Raw genomic sequence first — 15,086 nt, 5'->3', positions numbered from 1 at the left:
AACCGCCGCCAGCACTCCGCTTCTCCGTCGCCACGGCTCGCGGTGACTCGGTTTGCTGGCTCTGGGGTTAGGTTGCCGATGATCGCGTCCAGTCCCGATATCCCAGTCCTCGACGTCTCAGACTTTGCCGAACAATCCTCCTCCGATGCTATGGATAAAAATAGAAGGCCGGCTCAGCTAGAGGAACGTGCGACTGCCGCGCGAACACGCGAGCAAAACGGCGAACCAGCGATCAAGACGGTGTATATATCTCTGCTGGTACCTAAACACCCCTTGCCCCCCTCCCCCCTGGCACTCCTCTTCCACCATCATCATCATCATCACTATCATCTAACGCAAGGGAAATAGACTGAAAGAAATATCTAGTCGAAATTACACTAGGCGCATGTATGTTTCGGCTGGCTGGCGAGACTTCACTCCGCCTTAACCTAAGCTCGAACCCTAAAACTGTATAAGCATCATGCATACTTTTCTCAGTAAGACAGCCGGGCAGTGGGTGTCTAGTGTACGTAAAAATATTTACCACAAAACGTCTGACTAAACGTTTATCTAGAAAATTACACTGCCGGATCCGGTCTCTGGGTATACACATGTATAATATAGTTATGGCGGATATCTACTAAGTTTTTGATCACAAATAATGATAACATTGTGTTTCAGCCGTCTCTTTAGTTAGTGATTCTAGTTTCTTCTTCTTCAGTGCTCAAAGCTAGCAGAGTTCATGTCCATGAACTGGATCAATGCTTAAGTTCATGGTAGAATAAGATCAAAATGGGAAGTAACTGATCCCGATTAGTCCAGTAGTTCCTTTTGCTTCAATGCCCAACCTGAAATACGGTGGATTGATTAGTTGGCCATTGAAGTCTCGTCTAATTCTATCGACCAATCAATCCGCTGGATTTAACGTTGGGTTAGAAATGAAACGTGAAAGTGTTTCTCAGTCAATTAATAGATTACAAAATCAGAGCGGTTTAGTAGATCTTGCCTTCGAATCAGTCATGTTGTTACTGGTCCTTGCGGTCACCAAAAATTACTCACTATTCAACTGATATTCAATGTGTTACGTAAAAATGTATATGGCTGTATCTATACATGAATACGTTTCCGGTTGAAATACACCGTATGTCTAGCAGCGAATGAACCGACCATACTATCACTTAAATTCATGGAACTACTACAAACAAATTTGAACTGAATGAAAATAGAGTCGAGTCATTTTTCGGAGCAATAGTTTCTTTCGGTGTATAGCGTGTAACTCACCGTCCACGCTTTCGAGTATCCTTGATGTTCACAGTGTCATCAGTACCTCGCCATAAAATCTTGATGAGGGGTTTTTTTTAGGGTCTCTTGTCGATCTTGAATTAGCTCGACTTTCCTTGAATTCTAATGAATAGTGCAGAAATTTCTTCAATTCTTAGTTGCACAATTCGTCAACTATCTAATCAGTTATAGTAAAAACCTTTTTTTGTCGTCACTGCTAGAAAATCAGTATCTACTAAACTTTATTCATAGTTCACATTAGAGTACGGTTTAAAAAGATGCCAGGGAATTCTTTTGAAAGTCATGGGAGGTTCAGATCAGGAGTTGGGTTTATTTCAGATGTTCGGAAAAGGATGTTGAACGGTTTAAGTAAACACCGCGCCTTTCTGTTTTACCGAAAAATTCAGCAAATCGTATTTCATATTTTTCACCTGAGTATGTACTGAGAGATCTTAGACATTTTGGAGACTATAGAGTTTATGATCCCGTTTGGCGGTTGTGCTGGGATGAGCTCAAAGAATTGACGGTATTGCAGCTTACTCTTCAATTGAATGTAATGCTTTCGCATTCTGTGGTAGATTTTCTGAAGTCTTCTGAATGCCAATCCAAGCTTGACCGTAAATCCCCTATTTTTCCACAGTTTGAACAAATTTTATTACCGAGGGGGATGAAGGAGTCTAAAATACGATTTGTCGCGTCTATCGGTAAAACAGAAAGGAGGTAGTACTTGGATTCGCAGTTCTCCTCCGAAATTCCGTTCGCCGCATGCGGTCCTCGTGGCTAGTAAACGGTAACCTGAATGGCGGTGCTCGGGGGTTAGTCGAGCAGGCATCGCGACGCTACAGTGACGCCGCCCGGCGCGTCGCGAATAATTATTGCGAGACCAAACGAAGAGTCGCGGCACGGCTCGCTGCATGACACACTCGGGCTCAGCTATCGGCATCTGATATTATTCCGCGGTCCCGCGTTGTTCCACATTACATCTGATCGTCAGCTCGCTGCGACCCATTTCTTCCTCCCCGTCGTCTGTCTGTCCGACACAAATAATTAACAAAAAAAAAAAAACCCCTGCGAATAAGAAACTAAAAGCGAACAGCTTTTTCGCAAAGTGCATTTGAACCTGGATCGGGGCGAGAGAAAAAAATCGGTTCCAGTGGTCGCGGTGGTATTTGAAAAACAAAAGTGCACGTACATGAGTGTTCAAATTCTTTGTAAGAAAAATTGAACAAAAAAAGAAAAAAGCTCTTGTATACGCATTGAGGAATATCGGTGAAGTTTTGCGGTATACAGGAGATGGGACACCGAAGAGAGGCCACATTCCGAGCAGATCACGGATGCTTATAGAAGCGTTGCGTAACAAACCGAACGACTTGAACCGAACGTGGTGGTGGTGCTGCTGCTACCGCTGCTGCTGCTGCAGTGGCTGAGAATACAGACGAGACGGATTGTGGATCGCGAGGGATTACGAGCGTTGGAAACGTGCGGTGCGCACCAAGTTCGAGCAGTTTTACCGGCCTCGGATGAGAGTCGCAGAGTGCCGATTTTTCAATCAGGTCGAAACCGGGTGTCGGGATATACGGTAAAGAAAACCCTGTGATTTAGTGGCTTGATCCTCGCTGCAACCGATTGGAAGAGTCACGTGTCAGTGCAGTGTATTTAAATCATTGAACAGTGGCGTTGTTTAGGTCTAGGCAGTCGGGGATGGTGAATGTGCGTTCATTTTCTTGTCAAGCTCATAAAAAAATCTGTAAACTTTTACCAACGCCTGAAAGCAACACTTGCAAAGAACAATGAATTCGTTTTTTACTTAAAAATCGGAGGGAAGTGACCGGAAAAATTGCGTTTTATCGGTGGTTTTGCCTCATTTTCGGCCCTTCTTTAGTTACACTGTTCACTTGATGGATTCATATTATCGTCAATAAAATAGTCGTATTTGTTACCGGTGTTTTTGTTCTGCTTGATCACATTATTTGCAAAAAATCGGTCCGAAATCGGTTTGAAATTCCACATGCTTACAGATAACTTCGCATTTTAAAACGAACAGAATTTTATAAAGTTAGCTGAATCACAATAAATAATTGTATTGCTAAGTTGTAAAATTGGTACGCTGAAATCGGTTAGTAAGATGATTTATGATGGATTACGAAAATAGGGTTAAAAAGAGTTGTTTGCAAGCTTGATAATGTTGGAGTTTATTCGATGATGTATTCGGTCTAAGATTGTAAAACGCGAAACGATCGGTAACTTAATACCGTGAAATAAATTGGCAATATCGCCGGAAACTCGAGTTTGTAACAATTTGATCGGTATAACTGGGTGCCAGTAAATCGGTATGGAAACAAATTACACTGATTGAATAAAGCGGAAATATATATCTGCGTTTCTCGTTGAACCGGTAAACTAAAAATTAAAGTAAAACGGAGCAATAAATGTTGACGAATTCCTGTTCCTTTTCTCCCCGAAATCCCGATCTCCCAGTGAACGTGACAGAGACAATCGTGCGAGAGTGAAATCAACGATCGGTTTTCCAGAATACCGTCGTCGGTCTTAACGAGGCCGAAAAATCGGGGGAGGGATGGACGTCCTCGTGTCAGTCCGACTGTTCTGACGACTAAGGAAGTCCCATCCGTCACTGACCGGCCCCCGGGCCGTAGAAAAGAGACTCGGGGCCTTAGGCGAGGGTGATGCAGCAGCCCCAGGGGGCGACGGCGAGCGGGGCGCCTAACGGCGTCGCCGGTGGGGCCCAGATTCCGCCTGCGGGAGGCCTGAGTCCGGTCCAGCCGGGGACTACCGCCTCTAACTCGACCGGCCAGAATCGGGCCCAGGTAAACGGAGGGCGATTCGACTTCGACGATGGCGGGACTTACTGCGGCGGATGGGAGGACGGTAAGGCCCACGGCCACGGCGTTTGCACCGGGCCCAAAGGACAGGGTGCATACTCGGGGAGCTGGCATTACGGGTTTGAAGTTTCGGGCGTTTATACGTGGCCCAGGTGAGTCCAACAACCCTAGAATTTTTCTTGATGTAATTATTCAGGCTAAAACTCGATCTCAGATGTTTTTTTCCGTCTGCCTTTTTCATTCAATTATGCGCAGTTATCTCAAGTTTTAGTTTATTCCGATATTTGCACTTTTTTCTCCTTCTATCTTGCGATTCCTTTTTTTTTGACATTGCAAAAAAAAAACATGAATTAATGAAAAAATCAAATCATATTCCTGCTGCACTGAAGAAAACAAATACAGACTTCATTCTTTTCTCGTGGTATGCAGGTGTTGTTCGGAATTAAACATTTTTACCACTACTCACTTCCATGACAACACGATAAAATCGTTAAGAAATTTGCGTAAAAGAACAAAAAATCTAACAAAACTAAAATAAATACTTGTAAATCACACTGCAATTCATATGGTGAACAATGTTGGTTAACCTTTAACAACTGATCCAATTAAGTTAACTACGATAGTAGAAAAAACGTGTCGTACGACTAAAAAAAAAAATGTTTTTTCTCTCATAAAAACAGTAGGAAAGGAAAATGAAAGAGAAACAAACGAATAAAAGAATCCAAGTTTTTCTTCGACCCTCGCAGTAAGATACATGAACCACGAACAGAATCGGAACCAAATGAGTACATAAATTAGTACATACATAATGCGTTTATGCGTTTGTCGGCTGGATATATATGTGTGTGTGCGTCCTCTTCTGCTATGTAACATATGTCGTACTTGTACACAAATATCAAGGAAGCAACAAGTAGCCGCTTTCTGATGCGTCAGATAATTGGTTGAAAAATTTCACTGCGTTCCATCACATATATCGGGCCATATATTGGCGCAGATATTATGTTCGCATAACGTACCAATTGATCGGTCGAATATTTGTTGTTGAATTTATGTTTGCCTGCACGAAATTCCTTCTTTTGAATAATGATATCTACCGTACTAGTGGGGGTGGAGTTTGTCGATTCGCGAATCGGTTTCAGACAGGGTGTAGGGAATGCTCTATAAGTCCTCCGTGTCAACCTTGACACAGATTATACCGTAGATCCCAGGGGATAGGAATCGTCGTTGATCTGGAAGTAGGGCACCAGGGTACAAGGACACTACTCCATTCGGGTTGCCGGGCCACCGCGCTTCCCAGTCTTGCATTCGATTCTGCAGCTAAGTCGGTAATTCTGTAAAAAGTGTCGCGCCCGATGTGACGTCCTGGGAAATCCATCGAGCTTAGACTAACTTGAAATATTTTTACATTCATGATGAAGTATTTTGAAAATGAAGTAGATGAACCTAAACGGAGCACTCCATTTTTTCTCAAATGATTCGTCAGTCATCGATGACAAAGCGAAATCTGCCGGATCATCTGTTTTTTTTTTTCTTTCAAATACGTATACATACGCACACATTTGGAAATTGAATTTCAAACCTCTCGTACAATAGTCGCGGATATAAAATCCTATGCCAATACTCGGTTCTGTATTTAGCAATAGATTTTGAGTACATATTTCGGACGGACACACAATGTTTCCTAGAAACACTTTAAGAGGCGGCGGCAGTAGCAGCAGCAGTATAACCAGCATGAGGCTCTGGTCGCGCGGGGTGATGCGATTCCAAAAATAATCTAGTCATTCGTTACATCTGGGTGATGCCAGTCGACGAAAGAATTTTCAACCCAGATAAATATCTATATATACATATATAAATAGGTATGTACATGTATAAAATACATACTTCGTCGTGTATTTATATAAATGTTGCAGTACATACATTGGTAACACCTCTTTTAAGTCTCGGTACACATTCCGCCCAATTTCCAAAAAGAATGAACGAATTCGAAGAGGCAAAAATTCTCGTATATATACGCACCACGCATGACACATCAATCACACTATGGCGGTGATGCATCTACCTCGGTGCATCACGTTGGCAAACCTTGCTGCGCCTTCGTATTTTTATACCCCTACGTATTACACGGCGTATCGTGTACCTACAAACCCGACTACTTACCTAAACATGCATACACAGGGTGTGCCTAGCCACGTAACGGCCAGCACGGAATTCTATTTTTCTAAAGCGACGAAAAATGAGCATCAAAAATAAGACGGATTTGGAGTAGAAACCAAATAAGATTTTTCCACTTGTCTTGAGATCGGATAAGCTGGGTTTCGCTTTCGAGTCTTCGAAGAAAGTGTACTGTTTTAGGCTTGAATGATAGCTGAAGTCGTGGAGAATCCAACAAGCCCACGTTCGACTCTGTATGACAACCCAGTCCCGAGATGTCACGTTTCGGAGTTTTGCCTGGCATGCTATACCAGTCAAGCATCGTTCAATGCGTCGCGCGTCGTGGCGTCGCGTTACGTTGCTGTACCTGCTTACGCACCGCGTGCTAGTTCAGCACCCATTCCAACGCCGCTTTTTTCATCGCTCCGTTTCAAAGCTCATATCTCCTGACTTCGTTGACGGATTTTGGTCGTCCAAAGCTCGCTGTGCCCGTCTCGATGTCAGCTATTACGTGGGCGTAGAAAAAATGCTATCGATCTGAAAGAAGATCGTCGGCAGCGCTATATCTGAAAAATAACACGTGACGAGGATATAATTTGTTCAACAAATCGCCGGCGATCTATTATTTCTGATCCTTTACATTGTTTGATATTATATTTATTAGATTGATGTTATAGTATATTAGGTGTACTTAAAAACAGAAAAAGGCAGAGTGCTTATTGATCTGTATTTTGTTTCGTTGAAATTTTATATATTTTCATCGGGAGATATACGTCGATAAGCATCTAGTGACCTGAAAATTTTGCTCAAAGGTTTCACTCCGTGCCTCGGGTGTATAATTACCTGTTGGCAACCCCGAAATTAAGCCGTTTACCTACACGTATATACACAGTTAGGGTCACGGGCATCCGGTCAAAGAGGAGACACACAAACGCATGCATACCCACGCACACTTGTGTCCGCGCGTTCCTCACACCGAATCGTGGAATGTGAAATCGCGTGCAGATTATACAATTTTGTAAACTAAACAAGTTTTACTTAACAACGTGGTTAATCGACCGACATGAATTTTATTTCAGCTGGCAGTAGCTTCTACAACGGTTTCACGTGATAAGCTGTACGATATGAGTTGATGAAACTATTGATTCGAAATATAAAAGCTCTCGCGTCATCCTGGAAATAATATAAAAGAATGATCAACCAAATGAACGTCTGCTTCGTCTAACTCGTCATAATTTCCTTCGTTATAATTTGCTATTGCTTTGTCTTGTGTAGCGGCTCGGCGTACGAGGGACAATGGCAAAACGGAAAACGCCATGGTCTAGGGATGGAGACACGTGGCCGGTGGTTATACAGAGGTGAATGGACTCAAGGGTTTAAAGGACGGTACGGTGTTCGCCAGTCCACCACATCCACCGCAAGGTACGAGGGTACCTGGGCCAGCGGACTTCACGACGGTTACGGATCCGAAACGTACGCGGACAGCGGTGAGTTGCTTGACCTTTACGCCATAAGGAGGATTTCATTTATCCGTGGATTTATTTTGTTGGAAGAAATTCGCCAAACGAAAAATTAGTCTCTTTTTCCTATTTATCTTACCGAGGCATAAACGTTTCGACCGAATGAATACACTTATGATAATGTATTCATACTACGTAAGTGTTGGGGAAATTCGGGTGTGTTTTACGCAAGTGGTATAACGAGATCCTGTGCAATACCAAGACTCCCAGACATGTATTACGCATATACTGCGAAGGGACGTTATGTACGCAATAACAGAGAGAAGCTTCGAATAACAGGAGAGGGAAAGAGGGGAGGTGGGAGTGTAGCGATAGCAGGGGGATGAAAGGAGCGGGGGGGGGGGGGGGGGAATCAATGCGACCTTGACGACGACGCAACGTCGCGACGGATTGTCGCGTGTAGTGGATACAATGAAAATATATACTAAGAAATAAAAAAAATTGTGCGGAGGTATAGATGCGTGAAAATATTATTTGCTTCATATTTGTTTTTTCGAAACTTCGTGATATCGAGCTTGGATTATTCGTCAAGTAAAAAGCTGATAGATATTATTGTTTTTCATCACATTCTTATGACGAAATTCGCTGATTGTGAGCTAAGTTTAACTCTAGTTGAATAAGGAGATCAAATATTCTGTCAACGCGTATTAACAACTTCTCAAGGTTGTGCTCGCATCACCATTCATACAAAAAAAAGGACTCTGTAGAAGTTCTAGTTTGTTCTGCAAGTCTCTGAACGCGTTTTTAGTGGCTTCTCAAAGTTGGACTGGATTACCATTGTTGGAAGAAAAAATACTACAAGTATTTTTTCTCCGCGTTTTTATAACTTTCCAAAGTTTAACTCGAATCGTACAAAATGAAGTGAAATGTTATTCTTGGTCTTGGTGTTCATCGGGTTTTCAGAAAGTACGCAATGAATTAAACTCACGTCAAATCGAAAAAGAAGAGTTATAAGTAGAGCTTGAGAATTTTATATTCGGATTTATAAAAGCCGAGTAAATTAATTGCAATAAATTTTTTTGCTATCGCACAAATTTAAAAAAACAAATTTGAGCTGAACTTTATTTGTCCAATGAGAAAATTTTCCAAATGCTTGCAAGCGATAAAGGCGCAGGTGCTTCAAGATATACGCCGATAAAACAGCCTTAATGCGTCTAATTCCGTCATAATTTGACTTCCTTGATCCTTGACTGTGGTGTGGGTATAATAATATATAAATACCCTATACGCTATTAGCTCGGGCTGTAATAACGGCGGTAGCGATGCTTGAAAGCTCGATACGCTGTACGATCAAGTAAAAGTCTCTTGTCGAATAAAAATGCAATAAAACTTATCTTTGCATATAAGTTACATACATATATTCACGACGTAGATACTGGCGTAATTTATTTTGTGGCTATAATGCTTCTCCCGTCGATGCTGATACACTTTAAAATGCGAGTCAAGAGTGCATATCGTTGTATTAAGAAATTTTAGCGTATAAAACTGAACAGGGCCAGTTCAACCCCTCTACTGAAGAATTGTCTATATTTAATTGTTAATCGAACACGTGTTTTTTTTTTATTCACGATAAACCTATATATGTACCAAACTTTTGGAAAATCTTCAATATTTCAATTTCAAAGTAAGAATCATAATTTTATTTACGGCTGCTAAACATGTCTAAAACAAGAGTTCCGCAGAATTCAACGGCGAGCTGTCAATTGCTTTCACTTTGAACCGCCATATTGATCGTCAGTTCATCGAAATTCTATATTGGGGCTGAGGACAAAACATCCGACTATAAAGTAAGACAAGATCCCCGCAAATTCGCGCAATGAATTGAAATTATTCGAATAACAACTCTAATTTAAAAAAAGAACTTGAAAAATATTTCATACGATCGAAGAGACAATTCGAATAATCAGAATTTTGCGATCAAACAAAATCATGCGTATATGACTAGCAGAATTTGAACTGGTGAAAAGGGGGACAACTCGGCATGGACCTCGGGTCACAGAGATCGGTTAAAATAAACTGACACCTATATGACCAGTCCGTTTATATAATAACTATATCCAGGTCGTTCAGAATTAGGGGATGTTCGGATAGGTATAAAGAGCCGTAAGATCATTTTTGTGCTTCGGGTTTTGCGCCTCCCTCGATCAGGTTCCTGGTTAGTCAGAGGTAAATAAGCCTACCTACATATATACAGGCATATACACCTTTTATTATACACACCAAGGGGGAGGAGAAGGAGGAGGAGGATATCGAGTGGAATTCGGCGCGTGTTCCGGCCCGGTTAAATAGCGATCATGATACGCACGTTGGTAGGATATACACATATATGTATACATGTATATATACAGAGTATTTTCTTCTTACTTTTCTGTACATGCAATGACAAACCAGTTACAAAACGTACCTACCTAATTCGTTCGTATAAATTTCAACCCCTCGGTCGTTTAAATCGATCGATTTCCCGCAGGCGGGAAACCCGACGGTTAACGGAATTCTTTGAATTCAAATATATTCGAATGAAAATAACAGTGCACAGAAAAACACACGAATGGCGGAAATTGTTAGTTCCGAAGTCCGGCTATTTGTCTGTTTCGAACACCTGGTCGTATTATCAAAATTGACTGAAAACCCGACGGCCTGCAGACCAAAATTGGATGATGACAAAATCGTTTTCCGAGTATCTATCTTTCTATCGCTAAGTGCAGGCATCCAACGCCATGTGGCGACGCGTCCATTCGAATGGTTGAGGTTATAGTAGGCGCGTCCGGTTGCGGGTATGTCAGGCGTACCGCCGCCTTTCACATGGACCCGACCTGCTCACCGCCTCAGGTTTGGCGTCTGTAACAGAGCAACCAGCCAGCCGGCGCTTCGTTGAAACGAACTCGACGAGCCAGCAAGCGCTCGATAGCACTCCTAGTCCAGGGAGTACGCAGGGGGTCCCCGGTCCCTCAGTGCCTACATATCCCGCCCGTATATCCTCCACCCAGCTCGTTACCGCACGCTATATTTACACGCCTTTTCCCTCGCTCATAAATATTAAGTGTAGGTACACCGCATATATTTTTCTGCAGTGTATAGGTAACTCATGTATTGTAATACGCATCCGAATGCAACCGGAATCATTTTTGAGTCGAGACTCTCAATCCGTTATAGTGCATAAATTGTCGTAGGTTAGGATTGTTGGATTGGGAACAGAAGCAATTAGAACGAAAAGAAATCGTGGGAATAATCCGGTGACCCTGGAATCAATATGGCGGCCGAAGACGATACAGCTCGTTACGCCTCGGATTGTATTTCGTTCGCAGAATAATTACCAGGACAAAATAATTACCCCGTGATACATCACGTTGAAGAAAATAACAGCAGGATAGGCTGGTCACGTTTTCACCGCAGGGGCAAATTCGAAACGTCGAGAATTCGGGGAGGAAAGTAAATCGACAATGGCTGCCGTGTAACTACTTTTTTCAGTATACATGCGATACGGGAAATGAAAAGATAAAATTAGGGAGATATGAGTGTGGGAACTTCTTTACACATCGATAAATTTTGAAGCTAAATTTTTTCTTCTACGTACCTTTACAGCTTTCTTCGTTATTGACGCTGTATGTACTATAGCGGACAAGTACGGTTAAGTTGCGTAACGGCCTTATAGTTCGTCGTCGCCATCGTCGTCGTCTAGCAAATACTAAATTTAACTTAACACACTCACCCTGTTAGGGTATACATACTCAGGCTCTCAATGTCTCTCTGATTTTATGCCGCATCTTGAATATCGCGCGGCAGCTCTAATCCGTCCACTTGGCCCTAATCCCAACCCTAATCCAACCTATACAAATCCGAACCACCTAAAAAAAACCTGAAAAAAAATTATTATTGTAACGATAATCGATTCATTCAACAATTTTCTGTCCACAGCAATTTTAAATATTTTCAATTTGCACAAATGTGACGATAATAGTTCAGGTAGTTGAAACACTAGAGAACGAGGTGAAATTTTACTGAACATATTCAACTCGTGTGGCGAACGAATCACCGATTCTAAAATATATATTTCTTCAAACTCTGTGTGTAGACGTATGTGTGTATATATAGTAGGCATGCTAGAAATGTAGGCATGTCTGAATACTCGTTTGGGCACGTGAACAACCCATCCTCATCACGTTTAATACTCGTGTGCCTTAAATTTTGTTGAATCGAACAACGATGATGATAATAATATATGGAAATATTCTAACCGTAATTTTTTTCATTAAAAACTACAATTTTGTTTCTTCTGTTTCAATTTTTTTTTTTTTTGTAGTATATACGACGACAGAATTAAGGTATTTTCAAATATTGACTTTGATATGATAAAATCTATTTCAACAACGAGAATATTGAAAAAAAAGTTACAACTACGAAATTACGTTTCTTTCAATTGAGAAAATCAACCACATTTTTACAATATGTGTGAACGCCGCTTTACAGGGTCGACGGTACTGTAATAGACTCGTGCTTAAAGCTCGGCTCTAACCATCGACACGACTTGAGCGTTGCTCCGCGTACACGAGGCGAGAATTTATCAACATGCCCGCGGTTTATACAATTCAACCCTGTTTCCCCATCTTTCACTCTCTCGCTCTCACTCTCGGTCTTACCTTAATCGAAAAATTCATTTCAACGGGAAAATTTGTCTCGGAACTCGTCATGGTAAAAGATTTCAAATAACGTGGAATTCAGGTTGCGTCTTTTAGACCTCCTGAAAATGTTATTGTGCGTCGGTTTCGTCTCAACATGAATATTAATTAATCATCAGCGCTTTTTCTCTACCCGACAAACAAACGATTTATCGACAATATTAAACAAATAAAAATAAAAATATCGCACGTATTAATCAATTTTGCCAGTCAATTTCCACGATTCGGTTTCTCCCTACGGTTTTTCTTTCAAACAACAGTCTTCTCTCTGTGCTTTTCTATTCCAGCTCTTTGTTGCTGGCACTAAATTTTGTATACATCGAGTTGTTCTATACTCTGAATTCCGTGATGTCTGCAACATAATGGTCTTGTTTCATAACTAATTATCTACTTCTTTTTCTACCATTACTCTCCTTTATTTTTGCTCTAGTTTTCTTTCTGTAACTTCAATTTAATAACTTTCAATTCGATTCACGGCCGTTTTCATTTTAATCACTTTTGTCTTCACCTTCGCTGCTTTACTGATGAATCTAGATTTCGAGCCATCGTGCGATTTTTTCAACTTTTCCGAATCATTTGTTCCCTTTCCTTTTGTTTTTCTTTTTTTTTCGAGATGAAAGATGCGAGGTGGTTGGTCGCGGTTTGTAACTCATTGTCAGCTAGGTAAGATTCAGCTAATTTCATACATTCGTAAAGAGCCTGCTTCGCGCTATTTCAGGATTGACCAGCTATATAGTCCCACTACAGTTACGACAGGGCCGTTCCTTCCCGCGAATCTCCCCCAAAAATTACCTCACTCGCCACTGACTTAACGACCCGAATTACCAAGCGTCATTCAAATGCCCCGAAATTGCAAATTTCCCTTAGAAATTAATGTTCTTACCAGTTCTATTATACACGCGTGACTTTGCAGCATCTCGGTGGATTATAAGACATTTCGCGACGGAGCTTGCGAGTTTGAAAATATTCACTGACTCCGAACGAATTCATGAATTAAAATTACTTTACGTAACTTTGACTTAATACAGAAGTTTCATCCTAGTAAGATCAATAAAACAGATCTCTTGTACAAACGTTTAAAAAATTTTCCATTGATGTTGATTCTTCTGAAGGTTTATTTAAATCGTTGCTATATCCATTTGATCGTACGAGGAGTCTAAAAACTTTTCTTTACCTCTATCCGCCATTTTTCATTTCAACTTTCCTCAATTCTGGACCAGAAAGTAGCAGTGATAAAAACATATATATATATATATTTAGGCATGAATAGACAAGCCAATCAAACGGAAGTGAGATTTAAAAACTGCGCGCAATGACGTCAGTTAAGTTTTTTGGTCTAGCTAGGTTATTATTCACTGTACTCGTATGTATTTGGTTGGAAAACCATTGGAAAAACTGAGTTCATTTTATTTCGTAATATTTTGGATTTAGAGAAAAGATTTACCAAGTTTTTTTCCTTGTGCTTCCAACCAAACACTTATGGATACAGTAATTCTTCGATGGCGTCAAAAAAATTCATGTCATACATTATTAAGGTGGTTTGAGCACGGGGACACGTGGCTAATTTAACGGGATTTACAAGAATCCGTCAAATTTCTTCTGAAAACTATGAGTGAATTCAAAATTTTCATTTTTCCGCAAGTCGGTCTTTGGGGCTATATTTTACAAATTATTTTATTATCAAGTAATATGATAATATATTAGTTGTAGCTGACCAAAGCACACTTTCCCATATCTAAAAGCTCATATTATGAAAAATTTGAATTTGAACCGACGTTTTGAGAAAAAATTATATCGAATCTCATGCCAATCACAATCACAAAGCCTTAAAAAGATGCAATAGTCACTTTTTCCTGACCGAATAAAATTTCACTCATTCGGACAATTACCCGCGCTTACGAATCACTGAAGAAAAAAAGTCGCGCTATTCAACATGGAATGCTGAATGCAAATATCCAAAAAAAAGTTTTGTTTCACGCACCAATAACGCCAAGGAATGTATTCCTGTAATTGAATTACCACTTATTACAGGAATACATTTTCTGACGTTATTTTTGCATAAAATAAAACAGGTTTTGGATATTCTTCTTCGAAATGGCATTTAAAACTGCCTCGACAGCAAGATTTTCGCAAAAGCGATTCGCAAGCTTTAGGAACAGCCAAAACAAGTGACATTCTACTCGGTCGGTAAAGACGAACTGCAGAATCCTCTTAACCCTCGTTATGATTGACTGTAAATAATTGCTGTACCGTTCTTGAAGGAACCTATCAGGGCCAATGGCTCCGAGGGATGCGACACGGTTACGGAGTGAGGGCGAGCGCCCCGTTCGGCCTCGCTTCGCACTACAAGCCGCCGAAGCAGGTGAGGGCGTCCCTGACGTCCCTAAGAAGCGCCGACGGGGGACCAGCGCCCCCAGCTCCGACCCCTGAACCAACGGACCGACGAGATCGACGGGTTGATGACAGCCGAGGGGGATTTGTCCTGAAGGCGAGGAGCGACGATCCTCCAGCGCGACGGAAAAGTCTGACAGAGAAATCAGGCCTGAAGAAGGGATTACTCTCGGTGGGTAAAATTGTGTTTTTGAACGAGGTTGTAAAGTGAGTGACGTCAATGTAACGAAACATTGCTGGAAAAA

At 41.3% G+C, this 15,086-nt stretch overlaps 1 protein-coding gene across 10 annotated transcripts in view; it reads left to right on the top strand.

The window, feature by feature from the left end:
* LOC124220337 (junctophilin-1) overlaps positions 1 to 15,086 on the top strand; it is a 38,398-nt gene that overhangs the window by 3,140 nt on the left and 20,172 nt on the right. For 6 of the 10 annotated variants that reach the window (XM_069136700.1, XM_046629044.2, XM_046629051.1 and 3 more), the window contains 3 exons: positions 3,792 to 4,252; positions 7,530 to 7,741; positions 14,712 to 15,013. In XM_069136700.1, the coding sequence (XP_068992801.1) occupies positions 3,945 to 4,252; positions 7,530 to 7,741; positions 14,712 to 15,013 (822 nt within the window). In that variant the 5' untranslated portion in view covers positions 3,792 to 3,944. Of the gene's footprint in view, positions 1 to 1,493; positions 4,253 to 7,529; positions 7,742 to 14,711; positions 15,014 to 15,086 lie in introns of those variants that run through there. The other 4 variants (XM_046629049.2, XM_046629046.2, XM_046629045.2 and 1 more) reach the window with 4 other exon arrangements.

The sequence above is a fragment of the Neodiprion pinetum genome, chromosome 5 (assembly GCF_021155775.2).
Source record: "Neodiprion pinetum isolate iyNeoPine1 chromosome 5, iyNeoPine1.2, whole genome shotgun sequence".
In the NCBI taxonomy this organism is placed as follows: domain Eukaryota; kingdom Metazoa; phylum Arthropoda; class Insecta; order Hymenoptera; family Diprionidae; genus Neodiprion; species Neodiprion pinetum.
The sequence above is the reverse complement of the archived record's forward strand: the minus strand, read 5'-3'. Positions and strand labels throughout refer to the sequence as shown.